This window comes from Hoplias malabaricus, chromosome 4 (assembly GCF_029633855.1).
Source record: "Hoplias malabaricus isolate fHopMal1 chromosome 4, fHopMal1.hap1, whole genome shotgun sequence".
NCBI classification, from domain to species: Eukaryota; Metazoa; Chordata; class Actinopteri; order Characiformes; family Erythrinidae; genus Hoplias; species Hoplias malabaricus.
Genome location: NC_089803.1, coordinates 60262355 through 60280043, shown reverse-complemented (window position 1 = coordinate 60280043; position 17689 = coordinate 60262355). Strand labels below are relative to the sequence as shown.

General features: G+C 37.2%; 2 protein-coding genes across 7 annotated transcripts in view; one reads left to right on the top strand and one right to left on the bottom strand.

The window, feature by feature from the left end:
* The window catches only part of LOC136695477 (proton myo-inositol cotransporter), a 60902-nt gene extending 53745 nt beyond the window's left edge, over positions 1-7157 (top strand). The window contains exons 5-10 of the mRNA XM_066669582.1: positions 167-330; positions 980-1100; positions 3415-3540; positions 4177-4295; positions 4398-4550; positions 4864-7157. Of these exons, the coding sequence (XP_066525679.1) occupies positions 167-330; positions 980-1100; positions 3415-3540; positions 4177-4295; positions 4398-4550; positions 4864-5090 (910 nt within the window). The 3' untranslated portion in view covers positions 5091-7157. The remainder of the gene's footprint in view (positions 1-166; positions 331-979; positions 1101-3414; positions 3541-4176; positions 4296-4397; positions 4551-4863) is intronic.
* Positions 7158-7230: 73 nt separating this feature from the next.
* Positions 7231-13802, bottom strand: LOC136695478 (uncharacterized). 6 transcript variants are annotated; one of them, XM_066669583.1, is made up of 15 exons: positions 13604-13802; positions 12956-12995; positions 12698-12839; positions 12459-12591; positions 12314-12377; positions 11759-11953; positions 11537-11661; positions 11028-11146; positions 10672-10741; positions 10540-10579; positions 10297-10342; positions 10128-10213; positions 9170-9295; positions 8634-9084; positions 7234-8438 (listed from the first exon to the last, which is right to left on the bottom strand). In XM_066669583.1, exons 1-15 carry the CDS (start codon positions 13624-13626, stop codon positions 8233-8235), a joined length of 1866 nt encoding a protein of 621 aa, XP_066525680.1. In that variant the 5' UTR covers positions 13627-13802; the 3' UTR covers positions 7234-8232. The 6 variants fall into 6 exon arrangements, with proteins under 6 accessions (XP_066525684.1, XP_066525680.1, XP_066525682.1 ...); XM_066669585.1 differs by having other exon boundaries at positions 11765-11953; XM_066669584.1 differs by having other exon boundaries at positions 7236-8438; positions 11028-11143.
* Between the last annotated feature and the right edge of the window lie 3887 nt (positions 13803-17689).

Below are 17689 nucleotides of genomic sequence, written 5' to 3'. Positions count from 1 at the left end.
CTGGTCATATAGTGTAAGTGAGATTTTATAAGATTTGGCCCATCCACCTATTTTCTTTAATGACCCTTTAACATTTCTCAGGTGAAGCTCAAACCCAGCTGTAATCTCAGTAACACCATCTAATTGGATGTGCCGCCTTTCAGCCACTTTTCTTTCTTGCCGGCAGGTACTACAGCCCAACCATTCTGCAGATGTCAGGAGTGCGGGACGACAAGTTGGCTATATGGCTGTCTTCTCTGACTGCTCTGACAAACTTTCTGTTCACACTGCTGGGTGTGTGGCTGGTGGAGAGGGTGGGCCGACGGAAACTGACTCTAGGCAGCATCGTTGGTAAGGATTGCATTCTTGAAACCCGTTTCTAAATGCTAAATGTTTTATAGACAACTTGGCCTGGTTTTAGCACTTGCTGATTAAAATGAAGTTATATTGTGTTTTTTTTCTTGTAAATATTTATTTTCTTTAAGTTTAGATTCTTCAGATTTTTTAAACATTCAGCCCAGTTGTGTTCAGAGTTGGTCTACCATCAGTTTAAGTCTTATGTAAGAAATTGCTTAAGCCCCTAATGTCTGCCTACAAGAATGTCTTCATTTTGGGGGCAGATTTATATATTATTTATGTTACTTTTTTACACAAAAGTTAATAATACTAAAGACAAGTGGCTGTTGGTCCCTATGGTGTTATTACATGAACCACATTTGCATACAGATAAATATGGAATCTTGCTCACAGCAGCTTAGAGACATGCAGTAGATTCAAAACCACAAACGTAGCAGAGCAAAGAGCACTATGTGACTTAGAAAATGTAAAAAAATGTGAGCTATCATTTTCAGAAAGAAAACAGTCCTGAGTTACAACCTTGAACATACAATCCACAATTTAAAAAAGAACCTTTTTTTTCACTGCTGCTCTGTAAAGTGACCTTGAGTTTGCACATATGATTTGTTATTATTTATGCATTTTTCTCTCTCGATTTCTCAAGGCACTAGTTTGAGTCTGTTTCTCCTGGCCTTTGGTTTTTTGCTGTCTGCCCAGCACTCTCCCCCAGTCACCATCCACTCTACTGACCTGACTCTGACTAACTCCAGCTGCACCACATACCTGTAAGTAAAGCTGCACTTTGGACATTTCTGGTGGAAATATGTTATTACATGTAACACATTATCATTTTACATTGTTGGGATTGCTTCAAAACCTTCACAGAGTGGAGAAATCTGATGACTTTAGGGAAATCTTATAACTGGGGATTAATCTCTAATGACTGTGGGCATGTTGGAATAGTAGTGTTTTCTTTGATCCTGCTCATGTTCTAAAACAAAGTAACACAAATGCTATTCTACCACTCATCCTGAGGAATGACTTGAGTACTAATGCTACATTTGTCTACCACTATAACATGCATAAAATGTAAGTGACATTGGACAAATGTCAAATTTAAATGTAAGTAGTAAAGTGGTAGTAGCAGCGCTTGACTTCATGGTTAACCTTCAAAGCTGCAATCAGAGTAGAGTGGACATTGGGGGCTCAATGTTAGCTCTTTAGTCCAGCTTCAGAAGCTAATCAAACTCATCCTACTTGCACAATATAATGCACAGGAAATGCATGCCTATGATGCACCTGTACAGCTGATTGCATATTTATCTCAATTTACTCAAATATTGAGCAGTTTAAATGGACAGTTTTAGATCCAATTTGCACTCAACAGGTGTCTGGTTAACAGACTTCCTATAACAATGGCAGCGGGCACATCAACTGAAAGAATTTTTATCTTCAAAACATTACTATATAACTCAGAGAGTCAGATGGACGTGTGAGAGAAAACCTCACAGAAAATATGCCATTTGTGTTATTTTACCATGCTCTGTTTTTCAAGCTGGGGTTAAATAACATGTTTTGTTTGAAAAAATAGCAGCCATAGTAAGGGATCCAGTTCAGTTTCCAGTCCTTTGCTTGGTCACATCAAGTCATATTTTGCCCTGCACCTGTGCTCATATATACATTTAGCCCAGAGTCGTAAGGTTCTTGTAAACGTGATTGCCCTCATATAATAAATACATTTAAGAGTCAATTCTGAATCAGTTTATTGCCTCTCAAAATTCGCATGGATGCAGGTTTGGCAACAAATAATCTCCTTCACTGTGTTTCCGATAACTCATTTACAACAGAACAGAATCAGTTAATGAAGGACTGATTTGTTGACAAGTGGCATCAGGTGTGCTGGTGTTATACTGAGGTTTCAGGCTGGAATGAGAAAGCTTGGTTGGCTCCAGCACAGGTTATGAATTATTTATGAAGTAGAAATGCAGGCAGGTTAATCAGCTCTTCAATCATAAAATGCTGTTTAATAGATTTGCTTTATTTTTCTGCACCATCGCACATCTGCCGTCTGCCTCCTATCTAACTGTAACTTAGCCTCACCCTTGACTCCTTGGCTGTTGTGAAGTGTTTGTTTTTAATGACCATTGGCTAGTGGCTCTGTCTGCTTCATCAATGCAGCTGTAATAAGGCCTCAGCAGCGAGTGTGACCTCACAACACAGTGTAGTGTAGTCAGAGAGAGCGGCTGCTGTTTCTGGCCCAATTTACTCTCATATCTGAGCTCCTGTTCGCCACATACACCAAACTGCTGAAACAACACAACTCCATTATACAGTAATGGAGGTACAATGGCCACACTGTCATTGCAGCAACAAGCCAATCTGTGCACATGAGCTTTTTTTTTTAAAATATACGAATCTCCGTGGCACCTCTAAATGTGCCCTATAAACTGCATTCTGCTTGGAAAGACATGCGTTCTTTATTTTTACACATAGACAGTATTATTACCTTATTATAATTATTAGATCGTATTATGGAACCCAGATTTTCCTTGATTTTTGACTTACAAGTTTCATTTTGTATGTAACCATTATTAGTTTCAGTGTGCATCAATATTCGCCCTCCAGTATATACAGAAACTGTACTGTAAAACATGTCCATTTTCATGGTTGTGATGTCATAACCAGGCTTCCGTACAATGAAAATGAAAAACAACAAAAAAATTGTTATGCGCAGAGGTTAATGGTGAGGAATAATTGAAATAAGCTCAGTTTAGATTTAATTGTGTAAACAAATAGATTCCGTATATTATTTTATAGAACACAACTTAATTTACCTCCTTTAGTCTTTGATTGTCAGCTCTCAGGAGGCTGCAGTGTGTGAGTAAAATTATGCAATAAATGTTCAGATGTTGATTCAAAGATATAGTAGTAGGTAAATTAGACTGTGTTTTCCTATTTTTCTTCACTTGAGGGATTGAAGAGTTATGAATTTAAGATGCATTCAGAATGTTCAGAGTTCCCACTTCAAAATGAAACTGAATTTTTGAGTTCCATGACGCCCTGCTGGGCTTACTGTTACTGTGTGGCCTCACTCTCCAGGTCTTGTGAGCCATGTATGCTGGATCCAAGCTGTGGTTTCTGCTACCAGCAGAACAGCACTGCTGTGTTTGCCTCCTCCTGTGTCCCAGTCAATCAGGCCTCTACTGAGAGAGCAGCGTGGGGCAGGTGAGTCACTATCCTCAACCCAGAGAGAACATATGCACGGGCTTTTTTATCATCTAACTCACTGCTGCTAGATGTTATGTTCAACCTATATGTTCTTTTCAATTTAATGATCATTAATGATAAGATTTCAGTTGATTAATAAGACTGATAAAAAAACATGAGAAAAAAGAAATGAAGCTGGATGCATTTTCTGCTTCTCACAATCCTAGTAGTCCCAAACACATTCAGAGTTTTGGAAATTGATGCACTTTTGGCAGCCATACTGAAAAAAAAAATGACTCCTTGAATTTACAAATCCAGGGATATAAACTGAGTAGCATGTATTCACTGTCAAACGATATCGCCGAATGTAGATGTTTTAATGTCATGCAACACTTCAGCATTAAGAAAAATTAAGTACCTTCAAAGTGTCACTTTTTAGTGCATTTCACAGCAACAGGTTTTTTTTAATATGTCTCCAGCTCTGCCTTTTAAGCAACAAATTTCACACTTACCGTTTTAACTAATATATTCCATTTCCTAATGTTACAGTAGGATACTCTCACATTTTCAAAAAGGCAGATGAACAAGCTTGTACTAGTCCTGTTGCTATACATAGTAAACTGTCACACTGACAGCAACTCAATTTTGCTTTAGGTGCTCCAACTTTACCCAGTCAGTGGATCACAATCTTTGGGCTTACAATTTCTGCCCAACCTCCTATTCTTGGGTGGTGCTTCTAGGACTTATCCTGTACTTGGCTTTCTTTGCTCCAGGTAACACTGCCTTATATCGGTACAATGTGCATAATTAAAAGTGACTGTAAGGCCTACGGTTGTCAAGGTTGGTTAAATATTGTTTCTTGGCTCTGTTTTAAGGACTGGGGCCTATGCCATGGACTGTTAACTCTGAGATCTATCCCCTGTGGGCCAGAAGCACAGGAAATGCCTGCTCGGCTGGGGTGAACTGGACCTTCAACGTGCTGGTGTCCCTGACATTTCTCCATTTATCCCAGTACCTAACCTACTATGGTAATATAAAGAATCAAATCTGCACCAGTAAATGAATCTAAACAGCATACCAAATGTGCTCTAATAATTTGGGGCCCTAAATATTTTAACAAAATCTATCAATGTTTTAAAAGAAATCTTTTTTTCTGTGGAATTTATTACTTGAAAAAGTGTGTTTTCCACATCCCAAGTCTATACTATATGGGCTTACGCACCTCCAGAAAATATAATAGATTTCTTTCTTTTCGTGAGGAAGGCAATAACTTGCAATTCAGTTTGGACCTATAAGCTGTCTGTTCTCGGTTTGGAGTGAGCTTTTTCCGTTGTCTTCCAGGTGCATTCTTTCTGTACTCCAGCTTGGCTTTGCTGGGCTTCTTCTTCATTTATGGCTGTCTACCAGAGACCAAAGGCCGCCGACTGGAGGAGATTGAGTCACTTTTCGAGAACCGTCTCTGCTCTTGTGGTGCCTCGGACTCAGACGAGGGCCGGCAGGTGGAGTATATCAGGGTCAAAGGCTCAAATTACCATCTATCGGACAATGATGCCTCAGATGTGGAGTAACTCTGTGATGCAGCTCAAAGAACATCCCTGTGAATCCTCTCTCAGGCTCAAAACAGGGCTGATGAAGAGTGAAATGGTCTTTAGCTTCACCCTACCCTGACACCAGTTCTGTCTGTCCCAGTCAGGTCGTATCTTATGCATACAGCAGTCCACCATGATAGAAGGAAATTAAGTTGCCATGAAGAGCACAAGTGCTCACCAAGCCAGCTTTTGTCTGATGTCATTCCTGTGTTTTGGAGTTGAGTTGTACATGCAGATATATAATGTACTGGTAGATGTTGCACCAGTTTTTTAGTGCCACCTTTCATAACCTGAGGCATTTCTTGCTGTCAGATATGACCATGTTAATTATGTGTAGAGAGGCTATGCAGAAATAGATGGTAAAACGAAGTGCAAATTACACCACTTGGGTCACAAAATATTAGGATTAATATCTGTGAACAGGATCCTATGTACAAGAGGTGCAGTATTCACTGGAAATGTACTTATGTTCAGTTGGGGTGTTAAAATATTTTGGAAATGTCATTTTAAAATGTGTAGCAAACCAAAACTGGGTTGTAGCCTGAATTCTTTGTCTTGGTACATTAGATTAGTTACTCAGGTGTAGAGTATCTATAGAGCCTTACTATTTTCTGCAAAAGGGTGAAGCTAAAAATCAGCTGATGTGGTTTGTAGGGGGCATATAGTTTGGCGAACATCTGACACTAGGTAATTAACTAGATTTTTTTTTTTGCCAACTGAGGATGATTAGCAACATTTAATTGAGGAGCAGTTTATTACAGAAAATTGTTAATATATGATACCACTTTTCTGATCCCAAAGGAAATTACAGATCCCAATAGGAAATTGCAGGTCATCGCATCTTGTCAGAATTTTCAAATAATTATTTCAGCATATGTAATTGAGCAGACTGTGATACAAAGTTAACTGTTACCAGGAACAGATTTTCACATTTTTGCATCCTTTCCAGTTTTAGTAAATTGGCTTTTTCATCAATCAAAATTTACTTGTGTTCGCTGTGACCATGGCTTTATGCTGTTTCTTTTGGCAGCCGTTTAAGAGACTGAGACACCAGTCCTACATTACCAGTAGGTATTAGGAGCTTTAAGTGTACTGATGTGTTTAGAGCTTAGAAAATAATTTAGATTGTACGCACAAATCTCCCAAACCAGCTTCATATTTTTACACGTCTGTTCTTTTCAGGTTGTGTAACTCAAACCCAAGTTTACTTTTGTCTTTTGACCCAGTTTAATTTTGTCTTCCTTTATAGCCTTGTGTACAAATAGCACTGCATCGCATAGCTCTTGTCCATGTAACAGAGTTGAATACCTGTTTTGACGAGTAGCGTAATATACAATGTTATGTTATATATTGTACTACTGTGAGTACACATTGATAGTCTGGTACACATAGATTTGTGCCAAGCTGACTTGTTGTAGCTGTGTGTGTTACAAGCAGTTGATAGGTATTGCAAAGGCAACAATATCAAGCAAACTACTCAAGTGCTTTTTTTAAGGCTAATTTGCTGTTTTAGTGGCCGGTAAAATGTGAATGTGCACACCAGGTCTTGCGTATTGTGTTTGTTTTTTGTTTTTTTATGTTAGCACAAACAAATACATGATTGTGTTTTCATGTATAACACTAAAGCACGTGGATTTTGCCCAAAAGGGTGACACACACTATCGAGTTGCAGTCTAGCAGTGTGATATTAATCAGGTTTGCTCATGACAGATATGAAAAGTGGTATTAAAGGGGGATTCCACCCATTTATCTAGAATGTGATATAATGATTATGTTATAAATAGAGACATTAGGAGTTTTTTGTTCAGAAATTCTCCATCGCAGAAAAATTAACTGAGTTTGAATTCTTCACAGTGGTGGTGATAGGAGGCAGATATTATTTAATGTCTATAAAACTATATGACATATAGAAATATAAGATGATATTGTCTTAAGAATGCAAATTCTTAGGCCTTTTTTCTGATAATATATAGTTAATTATCTATTTATGGTAGAAAAAATTTATTAAGCAAAATATTTCCCAAAAATATAATTTTTTTAGATATAAATGATTTTATCATTATGAAAATTACATATAAAAACTCAAAAGTATATCTGTAGTTTTACTGCTCATTCTGAATAGTTAAAAATGATTAAATAAATGAATAAATAATTACAGGGTGAGTCAAAATCACAGGACACTTTTATCTGAATACCCCATCAAGTGATGGGTAAGGAGGGCATATATTTTAGGCTATGTCTGGAATATTGCCGCCATATTGCATTAAGTTTTTCCAGTGGGAAGGTGGTCATGTAGCATATCAAAGAAATAAAAGGGTGTCATGTGACTTTGGCTCAGCCAGTATTATTCCATTGAAAATAATATTTTCTCTGCAATTAACCATTTAAAATCAAACCACTCTAAAATACATTGTCTATATCTCCGTGCCTGAATAATGGAGAAAATGGATGGGATTCCCTATTAAACTGAGGACAGAGGAGATGGTGAAGTATAAATCATTCATGCCAGTTTATTATGACTCTGTAACACAGAGCTTTACTGAACAGAGATTATAGCGTGACAGATATGTGTTTTTAGAATGTACTTGACTATGGAGGATGCTCCAAAGTCAGCAACTCACTGTGTTACTTTGAAGTGACACATAAAGTTTCTAGTGAATGGGTGTGTGTGTGCGTATTTTTGTTTTTCTACGTTAAATTATTACCTTTATTATCTAAAAAAAAAAAGCAGTGTTTCTACAGTTAATGAAAAACTATTTGTGTTGTACTATAAATTGTTGCTGTAAATGTTTTGCTAGATTTATATTCTATAAAACCTAATATTCATGACATTTGAAAATTTAAACAATAAAAAAAATTGTCCACTGTTTCATTTAAGAGTTTTTTTTCTACATTGTGTATTAATCATTTATGACACAAGCCAGTGTGCCATTAGAGACAACACTGAAACAAAGTGATGCACTGGATTTTCACATTAATTCTACATAAATAAACAAAGGAAAAATGAAATATTTATAATATGACATAAATATATATGTTAAAATTAAGTATATATTAAACATGTAATGGAAGACAGCAATGGATTCTAAATAATAACTTATAAATCAAATCTAAGTTGCCTCTATTCTTTTAATGGATGGTTATTTTTCTGCTTGAGCATCATCAGAATGTCTGCAACTTCCTGAAGAGTTTCAGTCTCCCCAGAAATCAAGTTTACACCTCTCTTTCTGCTGTGCTCCTCTGTGCTCCAGGCATTCTCAGCAGGGTTTTGATTCACGCTCCCCTCCTCATGACCTTCACACCTTTCTCCTCTCACCACCATATCCTCTGACAGCAAAGGAAGAAAACAAATTCCATAAATTGGTTAGTGTGTTGGTTAGTAAGTTAGTGTGCTCAACTTGCAGTAATGTACATAATATTATGATCATTCATGCTCCACTGATATCCATCATGTTTCACTAATAATTTTAATAGATGGAAAATTGATTTCATATGGATTCACAACTGGTAATTTATTAATACCTGGGGCATATGTGTGGGAACAGCGCAATACAGGTAAGGAATATTTATTTGCACATGCTCCACTCTCAGGTTTGTGTGAACTTTTCTGTGCTGTGATTGCATCTGGAGCCTTCAGTGTTGCCTCCTTTGTTAACGCTGTCAGGGGTGTGTCCCACTTCACTTTATGGATTGCTGCTAGAGTACATTGAGTGATATGGGAAGGACTTTTATTGCTTTTACCCTCCTGCCTCCTAGTGGCAGAAGCAGTAGTTTTATTGGTCTTTCTTAAGCTGTTTTGGTGAATGGGTGCTGTGCTCTTAGTGAAAATACTCGGCCTCCTTTCTGGTTTTAAAAGGTAACACTGTACTGAAGCATCTTGAAAGGTTGAAGTGGAAGCAGGTGCAGTTTGTGTCCCCATGTCTTGTGACTTGCGAGAGTTTTTCTCACGTATCTCACTATTCTGTGTGTCAATCTGTGAACAAGAAAGAAAAAAATTAATCTTCTTCCCTCTTTTGTCCACTATCCCTGCCACTGCCACACTAGTTATTAGACATCACCTTTTGGTTGAAGGGTGGCCCTCCAATTCTTTCACTCATTCCTGATGAGCAATACTGTCTCCTTATTATTGGCATGTCCTTAGTGTGGCATATTGGCTTGTGAGGCTTCATATACTGCTTATTCTCCTGCGGAATACATTAAATAGTTAAGACATAGTATAAACATAGTATAATGTTGTTATATTGTTAAATTGAAGATGAGTATTTATTATGCTTGATGTGCATGTCATCCTCAGACTTAAAACTGGACCTCATTTTGGTTTTGTTTGTATCTCCTTATATTATTATTACTATTAGTAGTAGCATTGTTGTTGTTATTAAATCTTATTTTTTACTTACTCTTTTTATGTTGCTGTATTTTTGGAAGAAAATTAATAATAAAATGTCAAACATGTATGAGTTACATGTGTGCTACCAAACTTGCATTTTAAGAAAATATGACTTTGTTTTTTTGTTGATGAATCTAAATATAATCTAAGTTTGCTTCAAAAAGTATATGTAAAATTAATAAATATATTATTGTACTGAAAGGTTGTTGATTTAATTCCCTGACTGGCAGGAAAATTAGGGTGGTGGGAGTGAAGGAACAGCACTGAGGGAAGAGTACCATCCCTCAATCTAGGCTGAGGTGCCCTTGAGCAAGACACCGAACCCACCATTTCTCCCTGGGTGCTGCTCTGGTTGTGTGTTCACAGCACCTAATGCACTTGAATTTATTAATTGTTATAGGTCCATCATCCCAAAATGTTCATATTTATAAATAATTTTTTAAAGAACATTTAAAACTTTTAAATATTGTACAAAAATTACAAACTGATCAAATGTACTAAAAAGTATGAAAACACAACAGTGGATTAGACCAACAAAATTACTTTTGTTGGAAGATTTCACAAAAACTTGTTATAAAAAATATATAATTGAGATTTCAGAAGTCTTTTGGGCTTCTTAGTGTACTTACAGTATTGAAACTGATGCGACCCTCTTTTAGAGAATAGCCCACTGGTATTTCACAAGCATTTTCAGACACACTGCAGTGGGCACTATCTGTGGCAAACACCTTAATTTAGTCTCTGTTCAAATTTATTTAAGCAGACTATCCTTATGAGCACCGCATGGGTGAAACTCACATGGTCTGGAATCAGCATTTCTAGTTTGCTGTCCTGAAGCAACAGCCTAAAAGAGAACATAAAGTGCTAGGTTTCGTCTGAAAATAAATCTTAAGTAATGCAGTACACCAGAGGGTGGCAGTATTGCCTAAAAAACGGAGCATTTCAGTGGCTATGTGGTTTGAATAATCAGTATAATTTGTCAAATAACAACAGTAATATTTTAAGTAATTTTGTAGCTGTTGACTAATTAGCAAGTTTTACCTGAGGTAAGGAATCTGCATTGTGGTCCCTGGGTAATTCACTGAAATGTTTGTCAGAAATACATGACACAATTTATACATTCAGCCAACACATTTTTGTATTATAAATGTTTTCTTTTCCTTTTCTACTAACTGGGTTCTTGTAGGGGAAGATGTCTCTCTTTGAAGATGAATCTTCTTGAGTGTTTTCTCACTAAATAGATCTACAATTGATTAAACAAAATACCATAAAAACACTGTGCGTTGTAGACTTTACTAGATCATACACAATTTGGAAACATATTTCAACACAGTTCTCTGAAAGAGGACATTAACTCTGTATGCTGTGACACCGGTAATAAAGGTACAGGAATAAATGGTAATTTCCTGTTACATAAGTTTTGTTTCCCATTTTGGACCTGAAAGATGGTCCTTGATTTTAGACAGTACTGTGCATTGGCAAAAGTAAATAAACACTTCAACTCAACAACGATGTCTTTGTGTCAGTACCTTGACCTCTGTAGTCTTCATGGTTGAACCCCAAAAATAGTGACTCGTCTTGCTCATTGTTCCCTTCTAAAAGGTTAGGTGGGTATTCATTAGATGAGTGTATGCTGGTTTCTGTGCTGCTGAACAATATTGTTTGAAGAACAGCAAAACGTGTCAATATACATATATACAATCAAATACATACAGATAGATTGCAATCACTATAGCAGATGTTTAAGAAAAAAAAAAGCAGATACACTACAAATTGATGTAAAACACAATAAGATCTAAACGTTTCTCCTCCTAACGTATTAACATATATATTATGAACAAAACAAAACTAAATAGTCCACATACTACCATTTATATTCAGTTAGTTACTCATCAAAATCTACATGTAAACAAATTACTACATGACTGGGTTATTATTAGATTAACCAAGAAGTCTGCACTTCTGGGTGAACTGGCTTTGTGAAATCTAAAAGCTTTTAAAATATTCTATTCTATTCTATGTGTTGTATTCTGCATACCTATGCAAAGTTCTCCTAAACTGGATTTCACTTGCTGGGCTAATGTGAATAGCTTGTGTTTGATGGGGCCCAGCTGTCCATGGTGCATGCTCACTCACGGCCAGTAACTCAGAGAAAGGCACAAACTAAAAGGTAAAGCAATTTTAATATTAATGATTTTAAAATATCTCAATTTCACCAGATAATAATGAAAACAATATGTGATTTGTGTGACATTTGCACATTAACTTGTGAATTCTCCATGCAGGAGGGTTCCCATGAATATGGAGGGGAGATGTGAGCTCTGGGATGAAAGGCCTCTGAAGGAGTTGGGGAGGCTGAAGAGAAAGAACTGACACTGCCTTTATGGTGGTGTGGTCGCTGCTTATAGTCCAGAGCACTGTTGTCAGAGTGGTTGACTTCCATTACAGGAGACAGCTTTGAACAAATAAGATGAATATTATAATGTATATTTAACAACAACAACAACAGTAATAATAAAAATTCTTGTAAAATAAATGCAGCTCAGAATGCTTTTCAAAAACACTCATATACAAGAAGAGAAAATTAGGAAATATGTTATTGAAAGGAATTAATTATGGAAATATAAAAAAAGACAAATGATAATAGTAATCGCAGTTGTGGCAAAAACAAAACTGTGCACTGGGACACATTTACATGAAAACAACACCTAACAAAGACAATAAAAGCACTTACCATGGAAAAATATCAAATTAATATAAATTATTATTGTTCTTTTAAAAAAAGTCTAAAAAGTGTACCAGAAAACTTTCTTACTGCCTTGAAATGAAAGTCTCCCATAAGACCTTGTTTCCTTTTTTTCAAACCCACTGTGTGGACACTGGAATTATACAAAAGTACAAAGTCTCAGCTTGGTTTGTAGGTTATCTGTATCTGCACTTTGGTAACGATCAAAGAGTACCTGTAATGAGGCTCACTTTCTACCAGGCTCAAACACGATGGAGAGCAAGGACTCATTGGCAACTCTATGGGCTTCTGACTCATGAATTTATGTGTGTCTTTTGAACTGGTCAGATGAGTTAATTTAGGTTTACCTGAAATGAAAATGATATTGATTATCTGGAAATGTCAGGGAGAAAACATGTGACTACATAATATTTTCTTATCTATTTTCATCATTAGTAATACACATGCATTTACCACTCTTTTCTTTCTTTAATGCAATCTGGTTGACAATAAACATTGTAAGCATATCTATATTGCCAGCATTGTCCCCTTTGGGTGATGCCGGTGGTACTGCTTGATTCAGACTCTTCTGCTTCCTCTTCTTTTCAAAAAACTCCTTAAAAGCAAATTTTACAAATTATAGACATTCTGTTAGCAGGTCAATGTAGGCTTAGGTTTACACCACATAATACATTTGTGGTTAAACAAACAAACAAAACCTTTGTTTGATACCTTTTGTTTTTTTACATCACTGCTCTTCATAACCCGGCTCCTGTAAAAAAAATAATAAATAAATAATAATAATAAAAAAAAATGTGTCAGAGACCTTATGCAGTTTATGACTGCTTCCCAAAGCAATTTCTTTCCCAAATTACTGTACTTACTTTTAGCATCATCTGTGCTTATATATCCAAATATATATTTAACTAATCATTAATTACCGTAAAATGAGCTCATGGTTGAATGCAGTTAGATCCACACAGTAATGTTCCCACATTTATGCTAAATCCTTCCCAGAATTGACGACGCTGTTACTGTAGCAAATGGAGGAAAAACTACTTGTCGAAAAAATGTTACATGAGCACCTGGGGGTACATGAGCAAATGGGACGGCTATAATGATAAAATTGCTAATTTTACTAAGAAAACTCCGGTAAAATAACATACTCCTGTAATATGAATACGAGTTATGGCATTTATGCTACAAACGAGATTAATATAGCATAAGTGACATTAGTTTAATAAATATAGAGACGTCTGTTCCAAAATATAGAGAATGAGACGTTTGTTCAACAAACAAATTATCGCTAGATGCTATTTTACTGATATCTGGGGGAAAGGGCTCGCTATCATATTCAATACTGTTAAGACGTTGTCTTACCGTGGGCCACCCATCCAGTTCATACTGAAGATAAAAGACCAGGTTTTACATCATTAACCTGTTTATTTCACTTGTGTAAGCGTAAAGACACTGAATGGGTTCTGCAATTCCAGTAAGTAACTCTAAAATCACGTTAGCTATAAACGTTTTTTTAAATGGTCAAGTTTTGTTTATACCTAATGTTAGCAAACGGTCTAATAGTGCTGTCAGCCAATCACCGAGCAGAATAAACCCGCGAAAAAAGGGCACATAACTCAACAGTACCCTGGGGATTCTCAACCGCGAAGAACCCTCCAAGGGTCCGCAGGCTCACCCTCAGACGGAGACAGTAGTCTGGAGTGAGCACTTTAAATCATAAACGTACACATAAACGTAGAAATAAATAAATACATTTAGAACGAGTAAAACTGATAGATAAATAATGTTCAAATTGACTCATGCTAGTTAACGCGATGGAAGCAAAAAATCCGCAGGTAGAACCCAGACTATTTGCGCTGGGGAAAGGAGTAGATGTTAACCCAAAAGCCCAGTGTGTGGTTTGACTCTTTCAAATGAAGCACTAAAACCTTCAAAACTAAAGAGGCACGTGACCAAACACCCTATACTTGTGGCAAAGCCGGGGAGTACTTTCAACGAAAACATGACGTACTGCAGCCCCAAAAGAAAACTAGTTTCCATCACGTCGCAGTCCAAATGTCCCCTGAAAACTGTATCTACCTCGTAGCCATGTTGCACGGATTAAGAAAGCTTTTACGATCTCCGAGGAATTGGTGCTGTCTGCTGCCATGGATGAGTTCTCAGAGACGCTCAACAATCACATTGCTGCCATTAAATGAATAAAGTAAGTATTCATTTTTGCAGAAAATTGACAGATTTATATTTACACTTATGTTGGGAATATGTTATTGTAAATATATTTTTTTCTTACTCTTATATGACTATTCTTGTTGGAGCTATGGCTTAGAGGAGAAATCCCCTCTCACACCCTACTTAAAATCTGTACATATTTTCTGTGACTGAACTGAAATGGATTATATTTTTCAAGCCATTTTTCACAACCCAGGTCTCAAGTTTTCAGTGTCAGCGCTTGAGAAATAAAAGTTTTACACAAAACTTGAGTTTTGAGTTCTTGGGGGGCCTTGAGGCTTTCAAGATGTGAACAGTTGGGCCGTAAGGTAGAAAGATTGAGAACCCCTGTCCTAGTGTAGAGAATACACATCAATACACCAAACATAGAGTACACATCAGTATACTACACACAGTACACTACAGAGGACACATCAGAACACCAAACACAGTACACTACAGAGGACACATCAGAACACTACACACAGTACACTACAGAGTCCACATCAGAACACTACACACAGTACACTACAGAGTACACATCAGAACACTACACACAGTACACTACAGAGTACACATCAGAACACTACACACAGTACACTACAGAGTACACATCAGTATACTACACACAGTACACTACAGAGTACACATCAGAACACTAAACACAGTACACTACAGAGGACACATCAGAACACTACACACAGTACACTACAGAGTACACATCAGTATACTACACACAGTACACTACAGAGTACACATCAGAACACTAAACACAGTACACTACAGAGGACACATCAGAACACTACACACAGTACACTACAGAGTACACATCAGAACACTACACACAGTACACTACAGAGTACACATCAGAACACTACACACAGTACACTACAGAGTACACATCAGAACACTACACACAGTACACTACAGAGTACACATCAGAACACTACACACAGTACACTACAGAGTACACATCAGAACACTACACACAGTACACTACAGAGTACACATCAGAACACTACATACAGTACACTACAGAGTACACATCAGAACACTACACACAGTACACTACAGAGTACACATCAGAACACTACATACAGTACACTACAGAGGACACATCAGAACACTACACACAGTACACTACAGAGTACACATCAGAACACTACACACAGTACACTACAGAGTACACATCAGAACACTACATACAGTACACTACAGAGTACACATCAGAACACTACACACAGTACACTACAGAGTACACATCAGAACACTACATACAGTACACTACAGAGGACACATCAGAACACTACACACAGTACACTACAGAGTACACATCAGAACACTACATACAGTACACTACAGAGTACACATCAGAACACTACACACAGTACACTACAGAGTACACATCAGAACACTACACACAGTACACTACAGAGTACACATCAGAACACTACACACAGTACACTACATAGTACACATCAGAACACCAAACACAGTACACTACAGAGGACACATCAGAACACTACACACAGTACACTACAGAGTACACATCAGAACACTACACACAGTACACTACAGAGTACACATCAGAACACTACACACAGTACACTACAGAGGACACATCAGAACACTACACACAGTACACTACAGAGTACACATCAGAACACTACACACAGTACACTACAGAGTACACATCAGAACACTACACACAGTATACTACAGAGTACACATCAGAACACTACACACAGTACACTACATAGTACACATCAGAACACTAAACACAGTACACTACAGAGTACACATCAGAACAATACACACAGTACACTACAGAGGACACATCAGAACACTACACATAGTACACTACAGAGGACACATCAGAACACTAAACACAGTACACTACAGAGTACACATCAGAACACTACACACAGTACACTACAGAGAACACATCAGAACACTACACACAGTACACTACAGAGTACACATCAGAACACTAAACACAGTACACTACAGAGGACACATCAGAACACTACACACAGTACACTACAGAGTACACATCAGAACACTACACACAGTACACTACAGAGTACACATCAGAACACTACACACAGTACACTACAGAGTACACATCAGAACACTAAACACTCTACACTACAGAGTACACATCAGAACACTACACACAGTACACTACAGAGTACACATCAGAACACTACACACAGTACACTACAGAGTACACATCAGAACACTACACACAGTACACTACAGAGTACACATCAGAACACTACACACAGTACACTACAGAGGACACATCAGAACACTACACACAGTACACTACAGAGGACACATCAGAACACTACACACAGTACACTACAGAGTACACATCAGAACACTAAACTCAGTACACTACAGAGGACACATCAGAACACTACACACAGTACACTACAGAGTACACATCAGAACACTACACACAGTACACTACAGAGTACACATCAGAACACTACACACAGTACACATCAGAACACTACACACAGTACACTACAGAGTACACATCAGAACACTACACACAGTACACTACAGAGTACACATCAGAACACTACACACAGTACACTACAGAGTACACATCAGAACACTACACACAGTACACTACAGAGTACACATCAGAACACTACATACAGTACACTACAGAGTACACATCAGAACACTACACACAGTACACTACAGAGTACACATCAGAACACTACACACAGTACACTACAGAGTACACATCAGAACACTACACACAGTACACTACAGAGGACACATCAGAACACTACACACAGTACACTACAGAGTACACATCAGAACACTACACACAGTACACTACAGAGGACACATCAGAACACTAAACACGGTACACTATAGAACACGCATCCACACAGTAAATTCACCAGTGTTAAATCAACACTATTAATGTTAACACTGAGAGTGTTAAATTATTATACTAACAGTGTTAATTTAACACTAATAGTGTTCATTCAACACTGGTGAATTTACTGTGAATATAATATAGTGTACACTACATGTGTACAGTTCACAAAGTACATTATACGGTAGATATTCACACTAATACTAATAACTGCAATAAATATAATACATGTGTTTTTTTCCTCTAAATCTCAACTGAACAGATTCATTTTCTCTAAATTTTTATGAGCTCCTGTAAACACCCCCCTGCTGATGTAAAGCAACTTTGAATGTGAGAAG